The sequence below is a fragment of the Sipha flava genome, unplaced genomic scaffold, assembly GCF_003268045.1.
Source record: "Sipha flava isolate LNK unplaced genomic scaffold, YSA_version1 176_pilon_pilon, whole genome shotgun sequence".
NCBI lineage: Eukaryota > Metazoa > Arthropoda > Insecta > Hemiptera > Aphididae > Sipha > Sipha flava.
This window is the reverse complement of record NW_020272062.1, coordinates 3112915-3136758: the sequence shown is the minus strand read 5'-3', so window position 1 is coordinate 3136758 and position 23844 is coordinate 3112915. Positions and strand designations below refer to the sequence as shown.

General features: G+C 26.3%; 1 protein-coding gene and 1 pseudogene across 1 annotated transcript; one reads left to right on the top strand and one right to left on the bottom strand.

The window, feature by feature from the left end:
- Nucleotides 1–969: 969 nt before the first annotated feature.
- LOC112680372 (methionine import ATP-binding protein MetN-like) lies at nt 970–22729 on the top strand. The gene is made up of 12 exons (XM_025550455.1): nt 970–1016; nt 2833–2909; nt 7856–7989; nt 13185–13371; nt 13480–13634; nt 13940–14047; nt 14262–14450; nt 15937–16036; nt 16094–16225; nt 16290–16373; nt 16862–16944; nt 22622–22729. Exons 3-12 carry the CDS (start codon nt 7883–7885, stop codon nt 22650–22652), a joined length of 1176 nt encoding a protein of 391 aa, XP_025406240.1. The 5' UTR covers nt 970–1016; nt 2833–2909; nt 7856–7882; the 3' UTR covers nt 22653–22729.
- On the bottom strand, nt 3146–3747 carry LOC112680373 (annotated as a pseudogene).
- Nucleotides 22730–23844: the final 1115 nt, after the last annotated feature.

The window sequence follows — 23844 nt, the reverse complement described above, 5'->3', positions numbered from 1 at the left end:
ACACGGATGTATGAGATTTTTAATTTTTTGTGACTATCTACACAACGTCGTGGAGTTGGTATGGTATGGTATAGTATAAACAGTGCTCTTATACATACTATTGTTGTTTTTTTTTTATAAGATCAACTGTACACGAAGATTTTTCCCTTAATGGCGAATATTAAGTCGTAGTCCTTGAATCATTTTATAAATCGTTTCACCATTGACGTCATTCATCCAAAATAAAATAATTATACAATATTATGATTCTAGAACATGCCAACAAGTATGTACAGTACACACAGTAGGTATAAACAGTGTTTAATTATGTATGTAGTATATGCATTATCATTTTTTACACTATTTCTCACTAAACGGTTAACATTAATTTTTGAACTCTACGTACGTTATACAGATTGATGTATCGTTTTTATGGAAAGATAGAATACTCAAAAAGACCGAAAAAACCGAAATTAATTTATAAATGAATAAGTATCTATGTTTTAAGCTTTATTAATAATATTTTACCAACTTATAAATAATAGTTTCCGAGGTTGTGACGTAAAAATGAAAAAAAAAAATATTGGAATATACACTATAAAGAATATGTAATAAAAAAAATGTGTCCTTAAAAAAAATGCATAGTTAATTCTAAATATAATACATCGTGCTTAAATTTTCAACCAATTGTTCTTTCCTATTTTTTTTTTTTATACATTTGAACCTTTGACTAACCTTGACTAACCTTTGACTTAAATATTCAACTGTAACCTTAACATTAATGAATTAGTAGTTTTTTATTTATATTGGCTAGTTGTATTATAATTAAATAAACAATTATTTAAAAATTGTTAGTAAGACGTTTTTATACACAGTGTAAATAACGACAATTATATTTCATTATTAGTTACAAAAACTATAAAAACCTATATATAATTATAAATAATTAAATAATAAATTATTTATACATTATTGAATCATATCGCATCGCATCGAATTTATACACTACAAAACAGGCAAAAGAAACATAGACAAAGGTAAGGAAAATTCGTTGTAAAATTAAATATTACATTCACATCGCAATATTTTCCGATCTAATTGAAATTATTCGTAAAATATAAATAAATGATACTTTTGGATATAATATTCTGCTTTGAATACGAAGGCCATTATCATTAGACTTGTATTTTCCATTTTATACAATATTTGTATATTACATTTACATTTTTGGGAAGGAAAATGTAGTCGACATTGCAATTGTTGACAGTAAATGGTGTAGTATTTTAATTCATTTGAAAAATTATTTAATTCTATTACGTTACTTTTTTTGTTTGTATTTGGGCCAAGAATTTTTTTTTTTTTTTTTTTATTATAGCTTCAAGTTACGAGTAGAAATTAATCGTAAAGTACGAGTACAAATTAAAGATAAAAAATTACAAAATTACGACCTTTAAAACATAGATTTTATATAATAAAGTCAGCATCCAAAATAAACTTGATAATACACAGGGCCAAGAATTAATTTAATAAGATTGCTTCATGTTAAGTTCTTCTCTTTGTTTTTCATACTTTTTACATTCCTTGAAGCTATGTTTGATTGCAAGCATAGTCCCACATGAATGGTATATTTATTTTTACTATAAAATATTCATGTTCCAGTTTGTATGACTAAATAGTAGTAACTAACTAGTATACTAATATTTGGATTTCGTTTCTATATTTTTGATCTTTGTTTAATTTGTTTTAATTTGTTTGTTTAGGTGTCCTATTTATTTTTCCAGGGGGAGGTGGTGTTTTATTTAATCTGATTTCTTTATCTATTTTTTGTGAGTCCGATGAGCGAATTGTTAGCTTGGCTTGTTTATCTGCCTACTCGTTGCCAATTATTTTAAGATGTCCAGATTTAAATTATATTATTATTAATTTTACAGAGTTCTTTTATTATTATTTTTTTTTTTTTTACGTACCCCAACTCTATTTTTTCACTAGAATGGAGCTATGTTCACCCTAACAAATGTCCAAAATAATTGTTATTAAAATATGGATTTCAATTTACGTAAATTTTATAACGTATATTACGATTTATAATATAAAAACGTTGAGCTCCGCTAGTATTATCACTTATCAGTGCCCAGCCTATGTTAGCCGAAATTACGTTCGGTCGACTAGTGACTACGCAGCACGGTTATAGTTAAAACCGAGCGTGCAGACACGCAGTACGCGTCGAATTAGCGACTAGCGCGTAGCAATATACAAAATATATAATTGGTCGAAAATTAATTCGAATTATATTTACGCTTAGTACCTATGTAGGTACATGAGAAAATACATTTTCATAATAAAAGATTATAATATAACCATATTATGGTGATTATGATAAGCAACGGTTTCGTCATTTCAGGAAAAATATAAATAGTAATGTCTGGTATATACAGATATGATTTGGTATATACTTTATTCATTGTATGGTTTGTCATTAATATTATCAATATCAATATTTGGAATTTAAATATTTGTGTAACTGAAAATGGTATTCAAAATATATGTAAGTTTGAAGAAAGGGGTGTGGGGGTATAGCCCCTACGGGTCTGTGTTAAATAATTGCGCCCATGGAACGCAGTGTTTAAATCGCTGGACTGAGCTTCTCTACTTAATTTTTCCTAATTTGAGCACTGCTTACCTACTTATTCACTAATTCACTAATCATAGCTCATTTGGCTTTATATTTTTATTGCAAAATACTTAAATTCATTTTCTATAACTAGTAACTTTACTAGTAACTAAATAGTATACTTTAAAATTAAATAATATACTTACTAATTATTTTTATTAATTCAAATTTCGAATTTTAAGGTTCTTTGTAAGCTGTGGTCCTCAACAGATTTCTAATTTTTTTGGGAGATGATAAGTTCCCACACGAAGCATAGCAGGTAAATTTTTACATGCGTAAGTTCCGAGACGAAAAAATATACTGGTGCGTAAATTACTACACGAACAAAAATATACCGGAACGTAAGTTCTTACACAAATAAAAGTACAGCAATAAGCAACAGTAGCGTATCCAGGATTTTTTTTTTTTTGGGAGGGGGGCTGATCAATTACAAAAAAAACTATATTTAATATTTTAAAACAAAAAATTATTATTTTCATATTTTTTTTATTTTCATCATATTGTTAATTTTAGTCGTCTAGCTTTTCCACTGTTCAAAAACTTATCTAGTGTCATATCATCAATAATATCTACATCTCTGTGAATAGTTAATAGAGCTAGTACTACAAGTCCTGACTCAGATGTTGTATTTCGAAAATAATTTTTCAATCTCCTTAGTGTTGAAAAATTTTTCTCTGCAGTGGCTATTGAAACTGAAAGTATTGATATTATCTTCTAAGAAGTTCATACATATTTGAGTACATAGATGGATCACGTTACTATAGTGCTTCGATAGCCGCCAATGACCGAGATTCAACCAAGTTCAATTTTGACTGTCATAATTGATATTCCGCTTCTATAATGTCATCATACCCTTTTAAATCATCCTGATAAAATTTAACTGCTGTTTTAAGATTTGAATATGGTTTATCAACAATCATATTCGGTAAATCGTATAACAGAGAATTTATTATTTCATGATGTGATAAAAAACGTTCATTCAATGATAAAAGTATATCATCTAAGTAAGGTATAAAAACTGTTCTCCTATAAAATTCTTAAGTAGTTTGAAATGGAACATTTTGGCGATTTCTTTGAGTAATACAAATTCGTGGCATATTTTCTTCCACATTTAATACACTTCCTAAGCTATTGACTTCTTCATAAATATCATTAAATTTATCAGTTGTATTATCTCTTAAAATTTTTAGTTGAATTGTTACCTGATTTACTCTACCAATGGCATTAAACAAATTAATATTTTTACTTTGCAAGTATTCTGATAAATGATAAGTATAACTTAACAATTTAGATGATACGCAGATGGAAACTAAAAAGTTAAAATTATAGATGCTATTTAATAAACTAGTTGTTCTGTTTGAAGAATCACATTCTATTTGTTTAAGTGCAGCGACAATAGGTTCTAAAAATTCCTTAAACAGTATTACAGCTTCATGGCGTAAAATACACTGAGTTTCGCATAAAGACTTTAATTTAAACGATTTAGCGTCAGGTAGTATCTCTTTAATTTTATTTTGTAAAATTGTCGTTCTTTTTGTCGAAGAATGGAAAAAAGCACAAAAATCAGAAATGATACTTAACGAATTACGAATGGCTTGTGTTTTGACAGCATCAGATTAACAAAGATTCAGGGAATGAGAAACACAGTGAGTGTATAAAGCTTTCGGGTGACTCTTTTTCACTATTGCTTGAACACCACGAAAGTTACCAGATATAGTAGCAGCCCCGTCGTATCCTTGTCCATATAATTTATCCAAGTCCAAACCAAGTTCTATCAATGTATTTTGTAATACGGTTGCCAAACCAAGACCAGTTACATCATGAACTGGTACAAATGCAACAAAATCCTCTCGAATAACTATCAACTCCTCGTCTACATACTGTATACAAATTGAAAACTGTTCTATTTGTCTTTTCATCTGCAAGAACAGAAAAATACTTTGATTTTGAATTTTTTTTAATTATGTCTGATGGAATAAGTTCTCCAAAAAAGATAATAATTTTATTTTGAATAAGTGGACTTATGTACATGGCATTGGAAATACAAGTTTCTAAATATTTTTTTAGAGTATTATCTCCATGTTGTGCACAGTATCTCAAAAGACAACGAAAATTACCATCATTTTGAATTGGTTCTTTCATTAATATACGACCAGAATCTTCATGCCCCCTTAAAGCAAATTGTTGTCTACCGCACAATCATATAGTCTGAATAATAAGTTTAAGCATATTACGATTTTGTAAAATATCCTCTTTAAGTTGATTATTTAACTGAACCAAAACATTATCTTGTTTTTTGTTTAAAATTACAATAATATTATCGGCATTTAATACAGCAATACGGTGATAACTATAATTAGGGTAATATCTAAATGTTTCTAAAGCTTTTTTTAGATTTGTATAAGGTTTGGTAACTAATCCACCTAAAGATTCATGAGAACCTTTACCAACTTGATTTTGGTTGAGAAAAAGATCACATTACTTACAAAAGGCTCCTTCTTTACATTTAGAATATGCTAACCAGTTAAATATATTAAGCCATTTTATTTGAAATTGTCTTTTAAATTTAGCACAACTTTGAGTTGGAAAAATGAAATTAGGATCAGGTATCCATACATTATTTAAAATTGAAACTTTTTCTTCATTTGTTAGTGAACCAACATAATTTACATAAAAACCAATATCATATTTGGAATTTACTTGTATCTAATATAAAATATAAATAACATTACTCATTTTATGTTGAATTGTAATTATAAATTTAGTATATTTAAATAACTAATAAACTCAAATTACTTGGAGAATTTAGTACTAAAAAAATAGGTTCAACCACTTCAGATGAAGCTACATTATTACTTGCTTCACAATTGTGGTTAATCTAATCAAAATAAGCAAAATTCAAAAAAGTATAAAAAAAGAAAAATTAACTTTATTTTAACACAAAATATAAAAAATAACTGCATTTAGTAAAAAAAAAAATATTACATTAGCTTCAGTAATAAAAAAGTACTATGTTAAATTGTAGTTAATGCTAAAGCAATAGAGTAATAAGAAATAAAACAAATATTATAGGTATATTTAAAATACTTCTTATTTGAAAATTATAATTTGAATATTTTTTTCAGTATTTAAATTCATTTTACATAATATAAATAATTATTTCCAGTAAATAGATACTAGAATTATAGTAATTTAATTTCTTGAGATTTGTTAAAAATAAGATTAGCATTAAAATATTTAACAGTTCTACTGAATATTATATAACTTAATACATCATGTAGCTTAACAAAAGCAAAAGGCAAAAGCTATAGATTAGTTAAATGTATTAAGTATTATTTTTGTTTTTAATACTTACCCAGTAAAAATGATTAATTAGTTTTAATAATTTATAATTTAATTTTTATAATTTATATTGGTATATAAACAATTTAATTTACCTTTGTTAAATTAAAAATTTGTTAAACAACTGTTTATAGCAATTTTTATAAAATTGTGTTTTATTAAAAACATAATGCGAATGATATAATTTGAATTATTAGAGTACTAACAGATTTAGATTTTTTGCTGAAGAAGCTATACAAGTTACCTTGTGCATGTTTCTTATCACTCATTTTTAAAACTATAGGCAAACAATTAGTTAAAATAAGTTTGTTAAAAACAAAATGTTTAATAAATAAAAACGAGTGTTACACGTCTTACAACAATGACAGTAAATAGTTAATACCATTAATCAAATTTTATTATTGATTATAATTACGTAAATTATTATTTTTGAATAACTATGATAACAATGTGAATATGATTACATATATTTTATACGATAAAATAAGATCTATGGTCTATGGATAACATCGATACCGATAAGCATGACGTTGTACACGTTTTTTGTCTTTGTGATATTATAGTTTGTTCAGAGAAACAACGTATATCATACTGTCGTATGATGGTATGTAAATTATTTATTAATTTAATAATAATTTAAGATTTTCTGAAATTTCGGAGGGGCTGCAACATCCTCAGACCCCTCTCCCCCGGATACGCCACTGATAAGAAATATGTAGTAAGGGATACCGTTTCCATTTGGGTCATGCTTGGTACCGTAGAATTCAAAGCTTAGGTATAGCACAAAAGTTAAATGATGCAAATGACAACCTAGAAAATTGGTTGGTACATTTATTTGGTTTACCATTTATTTATCCAACAGAAGTTGGAGATTGTTTTATGTATAGTTTAAGGTCTGTAAAACCAGATAATATAAATATAATATAATAAAATAAATTAACTTTGTGATTATTTAGTGACAAATTACATAGAGAAAAATAGAACGTTTCCCCCTATTTGGGCAATTGCTAGTTCTTATAGAAGTCTTACAACAAATGCTAGTGAAAGTTTTCATTCAGAATTCAACTCAAATATTTATCATCATCATCCTAATATATAAAATATAATAGAATTTTTAAAAGTGCTTTAAAAATACAAATATCAAAACAAGAACATCAGATACCAATAGAGCTAAAAAAATAAACGAAATTATATGAATAACAGATTATTAGAATACAAATTAAAAAGTAAAACAGTATGATTATGTTAAAAAATTGAGTTTTCATGATAAGCCCTATAAAATTGTATTTTTATTATAATTATCATATTGAATATAGTATGTATAACATATGGACTACACATTATTATAAAAATATATGGACAAGATTCAATTAAAAATTGGATTAGATTTTTTTACAAAAAAATTTTAACTACATTGTCAGTCCTAAGTTTGAATAAAGTAGAAAAGAAATTTGTATTCGTTATACATTTATTTCGTGAAGAAACTTACGTATTGGTGTATTTTTCTCGTGTAAGAACTTACGAAGAAAAACACAAAGGTGATTTTTTAGAATGATTCGTCAATTGTTTAGCTACATGCTCAAGGGTAAATTTATATTTATACTGCTTATAGACCTGTAAAAAATCGTCGCCCTTAATGACTAAATTATAAATTTAATTTACTTCTTACCTAATGATCCATATTAAAGATATCAATCTTCCATCATCGATATCTTAAATCCTCTTCCAACTCAAAAGTTAAAACATTTTACGAATTTTAAATGTTAAATAAAACGAAAAAAGTATGGATATTAAATAATACTTGAATTATAGTAATTTTAGACTTTGATACTCAAAAATACTAAAGTATTTTGTGTTTTCTAGCTCATAGGTACTATTAAAATTGTATAGATGAAGAAAAAGAAGACTTATGCTATTATTGGAAAAAATATCGTATTCAAAACCACAAGTAAAATAATACTCAATGATTTAAATATCACTGTTGAAAATCAATCAATGTACGTATATAAAATAATTTATTATGTATTCAGTTTTAAATAAGATTACTAATAAATTTTTAGTATATATTTATAGCGTACTGGTGCCAAATGTGAGTTTTAAATATCCCAGGGATTTGATACAACTTATATCATATTTTTAAATGGATAATGAATGATGATTGTTGACCAAAAACTATTGAAATATTTATATACAGTATTAAGTTTTGTGTTTTCATAAGATATGAAGTATTAAAGTTGGTATATTTGACTGGTTATTGGATGTTTATTTATTAATTAAAATTAATTTTAATTAATAAATAAACATCCAATATCAAAATATCAATATTTTATGTTCAAGAATTATGTAGTTTTAGGCTTATACTGTTTGTCATTGAAACCTTAATAATAATAAAAATTATATAGGTTACTGTAAGTGTTAAAATACATTCATTTAATATCATTTTACTTTTTGTTTCATAAATATTATTGTAAGAAACTAAATTAAAAATGATTACTACATACATTTAATAAAATTTCGTTAAACGTTAACATTTTTACCTCAGCGGGCCACTTTGGTAAACAATTATTTTAGAGCAGGCCACCAAATATAAAAGTACGAATAATATCAATATTAATCTAATAATGTTATTTTGTTACACATAATAGGTTTACAATGTACATGTAGGTACATGTTGAATTTGTTTTCAAATATCTTATTGACTGAAAAGATTACAGATCGAGGTACACGCTGTAGTTACACATTAATTTGATCAGTACGCTATTTCAAGTACATGGGTTATTCGTGAAATTTATATTTGAAAATGCTCAAAAATAAAATTATTACGTTTTTGAAAAAAATGAATTTTATAATTTTTTTTTATATTGTATTTCATTTAAAAAAAAAATGTAATGGGCCACATTGATTACCTTCAAGGGCCACATGTGGCACGCGGGCCGTAGGTTGGGCACCACTGCGTTAAAGTCTATTTTATTTACTAACATTGATTTTTATACAATTGAGTTATTTCATTTTTATAACACATACTTTTTGATTCAACATTTTTAATATTTTAAAATCTCAAATATCGTTGTAATCTGGTTTACGTATGTTGTTTTGCTATTTAACAAATTTGATGGTATGTTTTAAGGTCAAATAATTTTCTTTTCATAATATTCGCTCAAGGTTTATAGTATAAATCATATTACGAAAATATAACTAAATGAATCGTTAAGTATATGTAATTTATTTATAAATATGTTCATTTCCTTCTTTCATATTTAGATGATTATTGAAGAAATAATATTTAATGTTTATAATATAGAAACAATATTTTGATTAGAGTGGTTGTAAATGGTATAGTTATTCATCAGTTTGTACAGTTTTATTAAATATAAATCATAATTATAGATATTATATTATTACATATTACATTTAATCTCATAGTACTCTACAATTATTAAAAAACTCTTTTAGATGGTATTCACTATAATATACTTTGACCTTATCATTGAAATTTAATGAACTATTTTTATAACCATGAAAAAATTTGCCTATGTATTACTTAAGTACATCATACATTCGAAACTCTTATTCATTTAAAGAATCTATCTAATATATTATTAAATTAATCAACAAAATAATAAAACAATTTAAAATTAAAAAATATAAAACATAGACGCTGGTGAACAATTAATTTCTGCTTAAAACAGCTGATATCTAGAGTTGAAAAATAGTATATTGATTTTATTGCTATGTAAAACAATATAATAAATATGTATGAATTATTATTAAATATAAATTCTATCTAAAATTAAGTTTAAATTGTTTATATAATTACTATATTTAATAATCTTTAGTAATCTTTAATAATATTTTGCACTCTTTCCTATGTTATTACATAATGTATGCAATAAAAGATAATTTTATAACTAAAGTTTTTTTATTATTATTTTATTCACTTTAAGAACTTAAACTTAGTGCCTATAATTTTATATACTTGAAATAAATTTTTTCATCTATTCCTTTCCTCCCCATTCTTCATTATTAGATCCGCGTCTGCCTTTACCGTGTGTAGTAGAGAAATCACATCGAATTACATTAAGTTATACTGTTTATTTTCGTATTTATATCTTTTGTTGCAAATAAATCAAGTATTCCTGACATGAAAAATACAGTTTCAGTTATATAAAATTTAATTATTATGCATATTTAATTGCTGAATTGATTATGTTTATGCTAAATATATATTATATGTTTCCGTTCTCCAAAAATATAACTTTTTATGAAGCTTGAAGTATTAGAAACTTAATAATTCTGTATTTAGTCACCTGTCCAAAACCTCGGTTATTATGTCAAATTTTACATTTTCAATACGTGATAACAACATGTATACGTGTGTAATTTTGAATCTATACTTAAGAAAATATGACATTTATTTATTAATATATTTTATCGAAAGTAATCGGCTATTCGTTGTTTTTCAAAAAAAAAAAAAAAAAAATCATATAAAAATAAAGATCAAGAATTCTCAACAATACTTTCAGAAATATTAACTATATATACTTGGGATGGGTAACTCAAAGTTACTAGAAAGCAGATTTTTAGAAAATTAAAATCTAGCGGGCTAGAGTATAGAAGAGAAAAAAAAAGGTCATTCAAAGTATGAATTTAAATAAGCATTTATATAAATGGAAATAATAAATTCAACACACACGACAGCACGATATGAATTATACGAAGAAACTGATATCAGTGACGGATTACGCATTTTTTCGCCATGGGGCAGTTTTTTTGGCCCCCCTCCCCCACTACTCCACTACACAACATAAAATATTTTAACTTTAACTCGACAGCTCGCCAAACTTTTGACTGCTGTTGTGACCTATATGAATACTTTTTCTTAAAAATGTTTTCAAAAAATTATTTTTAGTAACTTAAAATAAACGAAAATACAGTCAACCCATTGGTTTATAAGGCGCCCTTTTAGACCTGGCGCCCTGGGGCAGCTGCCCCGTGTTGCCCCGTGTGTAGATCCGCCACAGACTGATATAGTTTGGTACAAACATCTATGGTTGAAAGCTATACTTACACATAAATATGACATTTATAAATTTAATATTTAATACCAGATAACAATTATTATATTGATAAGTTATAGTATAAACTTTAAAATTGTATGATGTAATTTTAAAATATAGCACGGGCCAGATAAAAAAGGCTCACGGGCCACCATTTGCCCACCCCTGATATATACTATACAGTGACGCCGAACGCTTACTTTTATGGGACAGTTCACTCCATTTAACTATGGTGGTTGGTGTCTGTGGGGTAGATTGGATGGATAAATTTACACTCTAATTAGTAAATTTTAGGAATGTACCAATTAAGTGACAGTCGGTCTATAGATGGTAGGATACTATGATGCGATAAAGCAATTCGCCTATCAATACATGTCTTTATACCATATCAAGTATAAAGACGTACATTGATATTTAAATCTATTTCGCATACATAATGAACCTAAACGCCTCTTGATTGTCAGTGTTTAAAAGTGATTACACAGCATGCAAATACATCTTTTAAACATTTTAAGATAGTTACTTAAATTACCAATAACCCCGTGAAATATTTTTGAAACAACTTTTTTTTTAATTAAATGCAGTACCTCAGTTTTTTAAAAATAAAAAAATCAACTGTTTTTTGTTTTACATTTCTTTGATTTTAATAACGTATTTAATATTTAAATAATTTTAACTTATATTTATATACGTTTCAAATTGATATTAAGTGTTTTTTTCTAAAACCACTATGAAGTAGGTAAGCAATGAGTAAGGTAAATAGGTAATAATTAATATCTAATTTATAATTATCATTTTCAGTCTGTATGATTATTGATTTATGATAAAATATGAGGCATTGCAGTGGCGTAGCCAAGGGGGAGGGGCTAAAGGGGCTATAACCTCCCAATGGGCCGTGTTTATATGTATAGTATATCTTGAATATTTAATAAAATCAATGGATGCTCGTTTTAATCAAAGGCTTATTGATGTTACGCCAATTGAAGGACTTATTCCGGCCAATTTAAATATGTATGACGATGAAAATATTATAAAAGCTGCTAAAATATATGCCCAAGATCTCCATGTTGATACCTCATCTACAATCAGAGCTGACCTGTTCATATGGAGGCAATAATGGAGTCAAAATACTATTCCAAAACCGAATTCTGCTTTTGATTCACTCTTTCATTGCACCAATCTTCAACTTAACATTTAAATACTTTTACAATTATTCGCCACGTTACCAGTTACCTCTTCCACTCCGGAAAAAACGTTTTCTGCACTTAATCGCTGAAAAATTTTTTTAAGAAACGCCATGTTGGAATACAAACTGAATGGGTTAGCTATGGTTAATATAAATAAAAAATAGCAATTCGATGAAAGTGAAATAATAACTGAATTTGCCAGAAATTCGCCTAAGAGGATGCAGCTGTCAGAGTGGAGCAAGTGACTGAACACTGAAACCAAAATTATTATTATTATTATTATAAATTATATATTAATAAATATTTTTAAAACTATACTAAAATGCTTGAATTACATTTAAAAACTTGGTGGTAGGTGGTGCGTGGTGGGTTAAGGGTGAATTCTCATACCTCATACCTCTCTTATATTCTCTTACCTTACTTATCCAATTAAGTGATTAGCCCTTCCCATTTAAAAATCCTGGCTACGCCACTGAGGTATTATACTCGATTATAATTTATATTAATATTATTATGTGCTGTTTTAAGTGGCACATTTAACAATAAATACAATTGTATTCTGAAATAGACTTAATAGTGCGGGCTGTCGGTTATAACCCCTTACTCCCCTGGGTACGCTACTGCTGGATAGTACCTATCTAATAGAAGAAATTGGAATAATTAATTGCGAGCGAAGCGAGCAACTTTATGATGGTTAAATTTACAATATAATGATTCAATTATGTAACCCGTCATTATATTGCTCTAACTTTTTAGGTGATGGTATTAATAAATTGTTATATTTTGCCCCACCAAATAAAATACAAATCGGCGCCACTGATACTATATATAATATATTCATAACTGAAAATTAAATACTTAATATTTACAAATAATTTAAATATTATAAAATACTTGCTTACACATACAACAAATATACAAACATACTTAAAAATAATATGTTCATAGTTACGCGGTTTTGGGTGAAAATGATTCGGGCAAGTCTGTATTATTGAAGTGTCTAATAGGCATTTTAAAATTGGATGGCGGTGATGTAAGATTACCAAACGATGTCAGTAGCCATGACATAAGGAGCGTTGGTTGTAATAATGAGATAATGGCCGCAGGACGTCCCAACATCGGGTTTTCCTTACAGGTGTGTGTCACATGCAACAGTTATAGTTGTTAATGTTATTATAAACACTGGTTGAATCATTTTATTCCCTCCTCGTTCCTTCGCGACCATGCTGACCTATTACCGCAGGACTTCGACATTCCGGGACCAATGAAAATATACCAACTGTTGAACTACATCAGTGCCATCAATGGACTTCTCAAATACCAAACCATAGAACGATACCATACTATAGCAACGATGATTCAGATACCAATGTCCGACAACTTGGTCAGTCAACTGAGGTTAGTTCAATTCATAATCAGATATTTTAGATTATTTATAAATCCTCTTATTAATTATTAGTATGAATTAATTTTTTAATACCGTAATTCTGAAGACAATTTTTCAAATTTAAAAATCATAATTTCAAGACAAATTTAAAAATTATAGAATGTAAACATTTAAACATTTGAATAAATATATTATAAATTATAGTATATTTTTTTAATTATAATATACATTTTTGTTTAAATGTTTGTATGACCAAAATAATTATAATTAAAATTATGTGTTTTATGTTACATACAAAAATAATTATACCCTCAAGACCTTGGCAAAGGAAAGTTTTATCTCTGGTGTTAGCAATTATACACGAACCCAAGCTGATCATTTTCGACGACATCACTAGTGGCATGGATAATGAAACACTGAAAAAGTAGGCTAATTTTTAACAATATTCAATAATGTTTAATCGCAATAAGTCAACCGTCGAATAAAGTTGTTAATTAACTCGTCGCTTCGTTATCTACGTTATATTACCGCATATTCTTAAACTCTCATTTCGTCGTCGTCTTCGGGCGATGGCGGCAACCGGCCGCTTGTCCTCAACAAATCCACCGGAAAAATTAAAAAAAAACCAATGCCTCCAGATTACACAAAACCAATCAGGACTGGACCATAGCGCCCAACAACAAAGCATCTCAACGTAAAAAGGTATCAAATCCAACTAGTCCCACATCACCCACGCTACAGCAGATTTATAATAATCAGCCAGTTCTACATTTGTCCGGTCAAACATTCGATTACGATAATACGTTATTTCAGTCACCTAATAAGACGTAAGTAGACCCAACTCTACCAATTCTTGCATTGATTTATCTTTATCAACTCCAAACCTATTCTGGCTTTCATCCTGTCGTACTTTAGACGATCCTAACGATTGCAATAATGTACCAATTATCATATCAGTTAATTCTCGTATAAAACCTAATATCCCAACAAATAACAGACCAATTTCCATTCATTCCTCTAATTTTAAATTTAATCTCAACAAAACTGATTGGTCTCTTTTTTCTCAACTTATTAACTCCTCCATCCATTCTCTTAATTCTCAGGCATGTCCAATCGATGATTATGTATAGTTCAAATGATTTTAAATATCTCTGAAAAAGCAATTCCTATCATACACAATAATCACATAAATTTACTTCCCTCCCCCTCTATCGGGAAAATCTTCTTGAACCAAAGCCGTGTCCAATCGCAAATCCTTATATAAATCTTTACTCCGTTCAGGCTTCATTCAAGATGATCTTATCTACCGCAACGCCAGCGCTGCAACCATGCGTCTACTAGAAGAGTCTAAAAGACTGGTAAAGAAACAAGTTTATATGAATCTTAATCCTTTTTCATCTAGTGAATTTGGAAAAAATAAGCATTTTCTGCTGGCGTTTGGTGGGGATAAGGAAGTCAGATTAAATTAGGTTTATGAGTTAAATATTCAAATTACAAATTAACTTTTATTTTATATTGCAATACCACAAAAAGAAGTATTATACAGTCAACTATCGAAAAATCATAGTAGCACGGTTATTGATGTTTTAAAGTTGAACGAAACATTACAAGACGTTCCATATTGTCAGGTTATTATTGTTATCAATTATAATACAAATAATAGTTATATTTCATATCAATCAGCCGTTTTGCGTCTTCAAAATAAACCATTTTTTTTTTTACGTAGAATTTGTAAAAAGCTCAGAAAATTTTCGGGGGGGGGGGGGACAAACCTCAAACCTCACCCTTAGTTGCGCCACTGAAAGCAGTTATAAGGTCCAAACTTGACTATGGTTTATAATGTTGCTATACATGTGTGTTTGATTTCACCAAATGTATTCTCATACTATCAACCTGCAGAATATAATACATTAATATATAAATACACACATAAATTATCCGACACAGCAAAATAAATACCCAAATGTCGCGGCCCACCGAGTTTTGCTTGGTACCTCGCCTGGCCAATCCGGCCCTGTTACATTCACGTAGACACATGATTATATTTGTAAGATAGCCGGATATTGGTTAGGTTAGCATAGCATACAGTTAGTTATCCATAGTTATTCATATTTATTAATCCAAGATCATTAAAAAAACTGAATACATTAGATATTTTTATACATTTATAAATATTTTCATAATTATGAAAATAATAATTATTGATTGATTTAAAACTTAGAATCATTGGCCACTAGAGTATTGATTTCATAAATACATTAATGTATCTGTGTATCCATATATCGATATATTTTTATTTTACTCCTGTTTTAGTATATGGACACTTTTATCGTTCATAAATGAATCCAGAAAATGTACAATAATTGTGTCGGCTAACAATAATTTTGACTTTATGGAAACATCAGTTACTCATGTAATGATCAATGTTCATGTATTCTTATAACAATTTTATGATTACTATTAATATTAGATAGGAATATTGGTCAATGGTAAAATTGTAGAAGAAGACACGACATTAAATCTTTTAAATAAATATGAAGCGTCGAACATAAACTGTTTGCTAATAAAAATTATTCTCAACGAAGATGACCAAATCGCTATCGTATGTATCATGATCATAATTTAATATATAAATTGTAAATCAAAAGTATAACATTTGTTTAAAGTCGGAAAATACAAATAAGTCATTCAACATTGAAAGTCATATTATACTCAATGGTACGTCACCACTAAATTCCATGTTTATTACAGTAAGTATAAATTTTAATAAGAAAATAATATATGTTTATTATAGTGGCTATTACAGGATTAGCAATAATTACTAATCCTGAAATATTTTATGTAATCAATTTTTTATGATACGTAGATGACATGATACATGGATGACTTGTATTTATAATAAATCCAATTATTACTTTCGTCATTTATTTTTAGCTAATAAGTTTATTTGTGTGATAAATTAAATCCTTTTGTGTTTCGGATTCATAAATTAAAATTTCAGAGTATCTACTTATTATATATGAATTTTAAAAATTTGATAAAATAAATTTGTATTATAATTATTAATATAAATTATGTGCAAATATAATGTTTAAATAGGTAGGTACATAATACTATTGAAATTTACATTTTTACTATCATTATATGTGATATTATACTATAGAGTGTATTTTAAATAATTAAGTAATACAATAAAAATATTTTAGACATTCGTAACAAATTATTTTATTGATTTTAGGAAAATCATACATCTCAAAAACGAAAAAGCGTATTACAAACACTGATACTAAATCATTTTTGTCCTTTAGGTGAGATAAAATTGTAAGTAGTCTTTCAATAAATAGCATACTAGATTTTACATTGATAATTATTCAACTACAGCATATATTGTAATGCGTCAAAATGCAACGCTGACTTTTTACATATAATGAAATTTAAGTGATAAGGGTTAATGAAAATAAAAATCTTTTGTCTCTAAATAAAAGTTTTATTTTTTTAAATTAGAAATAGGAGTTTTATTAATAAAATATAACTATATAAGTTATAAATATATCTCGGATTTAAATGCCCTAAAAAAAGCTACAAATGTGTTTTAAATACTCCATGTTGTAACTTCGAATTTTTTTTGGTCATTTTTTGCTTTTTTAACGGATTTTATACTTTTTTGAGAATTTTTAAATTTTTTGAGACATTTGATTCCGAGCCCTACTTATAACTAATTATAAAATATCAGCGTTATCAGATTATATTTTAGCAAATTTTATTAAAAATGACAGCAGATATCCACTGCAAAGAGTAAGCTTTAATTTTCTAATGAAGTAAAAGAATTTTAATACGGTTTGATAGCCAAACTTAATAAAGCACAATATAAAGCGGCCCCCACCGTAAATTTTCAAAAAATGTCAAACCAAGACCTAGCCTTAGTATAGGGTTCGGCGCAACTGGTATCCAGGTATCTTGGATGCTGAGCGAATTACACTATATTCTCAGTTGTCAACAGAGTAGATAATGATTTTTGAGGACTTAATATTATGCTAACCACTTTTTGATAAATCAATATCATGTTGTAAATCATTTAAAATTTCTTATGTCTTATAATAAAATTGAGTTAAACTAGACGTTATAAGAAAGACTTCCTGAAGTACAGAATTATATTAAAATATAGGAATACTTTACCATAATAATAGTCATAATACAATTATTAAATAATGTATCAATAAAATAATACACAAAATTACTTAAATTATTTTACTAGTGTTTTTTGAAGATGTTATTTGCTGTATATATGCTCATATGTGTGATACTGTTAAATATTAATTAATTTTTAAGTACTTAAATTAATGTTTTACAAATCTTATAAAATAATGTTATCGTATTTTAACAGAATGTTCATTGCCGTAATGATGTGCATGATAGTGTTCCCTTTAACTGTACATTTTGCATTTTTTGCATTTATGTATCCAAATAATGAATACCCCCAACAGACAAATATCATAGCTGTATATAATGAAGAAGCGCGTGTGACATACACGACGAACGAATTGGGCGAATGCGATGCTTACCATCGAATAGAAACAATGAGTTGTATATTCACTGAACAGCATTTAACTAGATCATTTATATTAGTAAATATGATTTGTAAATAAAACAATTATTACATTTATACAAAGCGACTTTGGAACTTTGAAGAGTACCTATATTTGAAGTGTTTTAGTCTTGACACAATTTTACAATTTTAATTAAAAATAATTTATGTTTTTCTTAAAAAATTAATTTAACCTTATTTTTATAAAATATCAAGTATAAATATATGAAATCTATAGTCATTTTTTATCAAGCCATTTATACAATTTTCTTAAAAGTTACATTTGTAGTATCTTACACATATAAGCATTTAAGCATTGCTATTTATTTCTAATATTTATATCTATTATTTTTCTACAATGTAATTTTATTGATTGTTTTTAGCTATTCCAGAATACTTTTTTAATTAAAAAATATCTTACAACAAGACGTTTAGTATGACTATTGTTATTATTACAATTTATAAAGCATAAGATAATAGGTATGTAAATTTCGAATAATTGTGATGTAACATTACGAGGCCATATTAGGCTATATTTATTGTTGGTATTATCGTAACTCATGGCATTAAAAAAAACAATTAAATTTACTATTTTCAATTTGTTTATTTAAATTTAAAAATAAGTATAAGTGTACAAGTTTTATTAGTTACAATTTATAACTAATTTGAATAAAAATTACTATTAATAATAAATTACACATTCAATAATTATACTATTTACATTTATTTGAAAAATGTTACAAAATTTCAGAATTTTTGGAATTAAAACCAAATCGAGTTTATTATAATCAATATCTAATTCATTTGCTCTAAAAAATAACTCATTAGACTGAATTATATTGAATAAGAAAACTGTTTTGTATTTTAAACATTAAATTAAAATAATTGTTTATTCGTATATTATTAAAAACACAATAATTTAAGGATCAATGTAATTTTCAAGTTAGTCGTTTAGTTTGAAATAACATTAAACGTTGAAAAAATAATATAATGAAATTGTCTGTGACACAAAAATACCCTATTTCACTCTATATATTAAGAGGCTTCAATAAAATGTATGATAATATTTTTTTACGTGAAACTTTATCTATACTTAAATTAATTAGTCATAATTTAGTTCACCCATTATAATTAATTTGGCTATTGCAAGAAATCGGCTTGACAAAATACCCTGAAACTCTTAGTATATTTTTTTTAATTAGGATAGGTGACACAAATATAATCGTTAGTTAGTTAACTTTTTTCACCTTAGTTTGAAAAAGTTCATTCTTTAAATATATTAGATAGTTAAAAATTATATAACCTTGGCTATTCATATTTTTTTTACACATTATACTCATAATGTTTAAAAAATTAGTATTATGTTAAAAAAAACAACTCATTTATCTATGTATATATAATATACAACTAAAATATTTAATATTTACACTATTTTTACTTCGAAATAGGTATATGTAACCAAAGAAAACATCACCAATTACGGCGATGGTAATAGCAATTATTATTGTTTATTGCATTTTAATCGAAACTATTCGTCAACATTACGACTACGAATGGAAAGGAAAATAAGAAAAAATACAGATTTTGAAAACAGTAAATTAATAATTAAAATGAGTATAACCGGTAAATTAAAACTTGATTTTGAACAATTATTATAATCTCGATTAAACGTATAATAGGTAACAAAAATATAAAAATATTATGTGTATATATATATACATAATGTTATTATTATAGATATAATATTCAGAAATAATTCTAAACCCATGTCAACAGTATAATTATTTTACATTTATTTATATACGAAATTAAGTCATTAAGAGTAATATAACTAATCAACTAATAAAAACCTTTACATTTATATTATATATTAATATACAGCAGTCATATTGACAATAGAGTATAGAAAATTATAATTTATTTTTATTACATTTTTTTATTTAATAATATATTTCTATATCTATCTCGTTATTTTCAAATATTTTATAGTTAAAATGTGGAAGTTATCAATATATGATTAGAGTTATTGACTTTTATTGTATATCTTATTTTTTACTAAAATGTAATTAATATTCTAATACCTAAAATAAATACTAAGATGAAGTTTTTTATTTTAACTACGATATGATTTGGTTATCCCTTTCCGTTTTTTTCAAACAAAATGTTTCATAAATAGATTATTCTCGAAAGTAATAATGACAAAATATTTTATAAAAATTTACATTTTATAAGCTTTTATGGTTCATTTAATAAAATGTATATTTATAATTCTAGAAAAAATACCCAACCATATTATAATTTACATTCAGGAATCTTGTATTTTTTAACATATCTTTTAAAAAAAACCTTGGAATCTTAAAATATTATAACACAAACACCGATAAAACACTATAATCAAAATAATAGTAGTTTAGAATCATATTTGTGTCCAATGATTTTTTTTTTTTTGTTTTTAACTAAATATATCTTATACCAGTAGGGTAGTATATAAATATAATTACATGAATTGCAAATCGATAGACTATTCTGGTATTATACATATTGTGAATATAATGAACTTTTTTCTATATAATCGCTGCGGAATGACCAGTATGATACCTACTAAATATGATATTATTATATTCTGTCTATATAGAATAAAACAACAAAAACAAACACTCAAACTCTACATTTGTATCGAATTTTTAAAGCTAACATTTTTCTAGTTTTACATACATTTATTAATTATAATTATGATTATTTACATTTTTATTTATATTAATAAAATAATATAAAAATATAGTGCAGGTGCGACTCCACTCTCCAAAGAAAAGTGATTTTTAGTGATTTCGTATAAATTAAATAGTGACTGTATGGTGTATAGTGATATTATAGACGTAATTAAGAGGGTGCTCCCTCACCCTATCTATCTCCCTATAGATTCCCCCAGAAATTTATATTACTAATATTTTGCAATAATTTATATTTTATGCTTGTATAACAATTGCTTACATTGCTGTATTATATATAACATATTACACGTTCATGATATTGTGATTTTGTATTGCGTATTTTGTGAAATATCCATAGAAATTCTTCAGTTTGAACAGTACCTAGAACCTATTACCAACTGCAGTCATACATTTTGTCATTTTCTTCTTTTAATACATTATATACTTGTAAAACGAAAAATAAAAGAAAAAAGAAAATAGCGTTTTATTTTGCCAAAAAAATAAAATTAATCTGGCAATTAGATGTAAGATGTAGATGTAGATGTCTGGCAAGTAACAAAGTATACAAACACATATTAGGTCCAAATATCCTAAAGCACTGTATATTTATTGTCCAGCCCATTTCCATAATTAATACATAGTTTTAACTGCTAATAACATAAAATCGATTAGAAACTATTTAAAAATCAATGAAAAATTAAACATTTTTTTTTTTTAATACTCCTAAACGAAACACTTTTCTTCTATCAGCCATTGTTAGCAATTTATCCAAAAGTTAAAACTAAATTACTATGCGCAACGCATTGGGTACAAAAGTATGTGGCAGTTTATGATTTAACTAGCTTTTTAAGTTTGTAGTAGTTTTAGATTTCATATCAGAATGAAAAGATTTCTCAGTTACAGATACTTCATTACTTTTAAATGATTTGATTCAGAGTTTATTATTTCAATTCATAATGTTTAATTATTCAGGTAATGATTAATTTTATCAGTACCGTAAATTGGACTAAGTATTTACGGTTGGAGATAATTTGAAGGGCAAACAAACTTGCGGGGGCTTTGCCTATTATTTAAACATTACAATTATATTATGTTAATACTTTATTCTATATTTTATGTAAGTAAGTAAAATATAAATTTTAGTATAAGATATACAGAACACATTTCTGAAATTAAATTAAATAATACTAAACCTAATTAAAATTTCGCCAAATATGTTTTAAAAAATAACCATAATATATATTTTTATATCAATACAGATTTAGAAATATTAAACACTAAAAATAACGTTTACATGTTTTAAATTTCAAAAGAATTTTATAAATAATGAAATAAAGAAAATAATTTTAATAATATTTTAAATGTTCATACCGAATTTTAGTTTTATTTTATTATAAAATATAATTATGCTAGTGCTGCAGTACATCAACAAGAATTTAAACTTTGGTTCTTAAAATATAAATTAGTTTATTATGACATGATTGATAATGTGGTCTTTTAGTTTACAGTTTTCTATATTTCTATAGTTCTTCTTTGCTATCAATTTCACTAAAAATTTAAAATTTTATATGGTATCTAAATTCAATTGTATTGTGTTAAATTGTTGTAAAGGGCTTCACCCGTTAATATATATAAATAAATAAATAAAAGCTTTGAAATCATATACTGTTTAAATATAGAGATAAATTTTTTTTTTTTTTAGATTGGCAAGTCGCAGCTTACGTAAAAAATAAACTAATAGAACATTACAAAGACTTTTTGTCGGATTATACGCATAGACATAGTATGTTGACGGATATCAACTACGAATCTATTAAGGTGACATTAACCCACTGCAACAGTGATCTATGTGTATAAATTACTAATAATCAATTATTTTTACAGTACAACTACACGACAACATCCGACCACAACATAAATACTACTTGCAGTCGATTCGTGAATTCGGGGCTGATTGTCATGTAAACTATAAATATAAACTATTTACAGTGAAATCTTATTAAAGTTAAAAGTTAAAAAGTAGTCCTACTTGTGAAAATATGTATGGTCGGAGTAGTGGGAACGTAGGATGTGAATTAGCATTTGAATCCCATATCCATTTTTTATTCGACGCATTTCCCCCCCATACTTTCATCGAAATGTGTTCATCAAATAAATCAGAAAATAATTCTGCTTCACTGTACACAATTAAAAATAAGAATTGTCGTTCCGCAAATTATAAAACTAATGTAATTCAATTTATAAAAATATCGGGAATGTTTTTCAATTTCTTATACACATAGGCTATATATTTATGGCGTATAAATTTGTCATACTAAGTTCTAACTCAATATTTTATGCCAAAATCAGCAAATAATAAAATAGACTAATTCTGTTGGTCAGTGGTCGAAATGGCTCAAGATAAGTGGAGGGATGCCTTACAATTCAGATTTCCTGATATCCATAACATTCTTCACACCTTATGTACCTTAAATATTTTTTTTTTTTTTTTATAGTTCACATAAGGTATATTATCTTAGTCCGTGGCTCTAAACACAGGTATAATACGGATTGCGAAACGGCATATACTAAACAATACGATAAGCCGGGCGCACAGGCCTGAATGTTAAAAACAATTAATTTCACCGAAAAAAAATAATTTCTTATATATAAATATAAAAATGATAATATGCAGAGATTATTCTAAGGATTTTTATCAACTACGCATTTTGTTTAAATAAGCCTATCAAAATAGAACTATGATCTCAAAATATACTGTCAAATTATAGTTAAAAATGATAAAATGTGTAGCTTCTATGCGAAGTAATTTAAAATGTAATGTATTTAAAAGATATAAAACAATTTACATTCGTGTTCAAAGTATTTTTTAGTAAATTTCCTTTTTACTTTGTTTATAAATCATAATGTAATGTATAAAATAACACT

Coding starts and splice junctions, on each gene's coding strand:
- LOC112680372 (XM_025550455.1), top strand. CDS start 7,883: ATGAAGAAAAAGAAGACTTATGCTATTATTGGAAAAAATATCGTATTC. Junction 14,048..14,261: donor GATAATGAAACACTGAAAAA/GTAGGCTAATTT, acceptor CAATGCCTCCAG/ATTACACAAAACCAATCAGG. Junction 16,037..16,093: donor TGGAAACATCAGTTACTCAT/GTAATGATCAAT, acceptor TATTAATATTAG/ATAGGAATATTGGTCAATGG.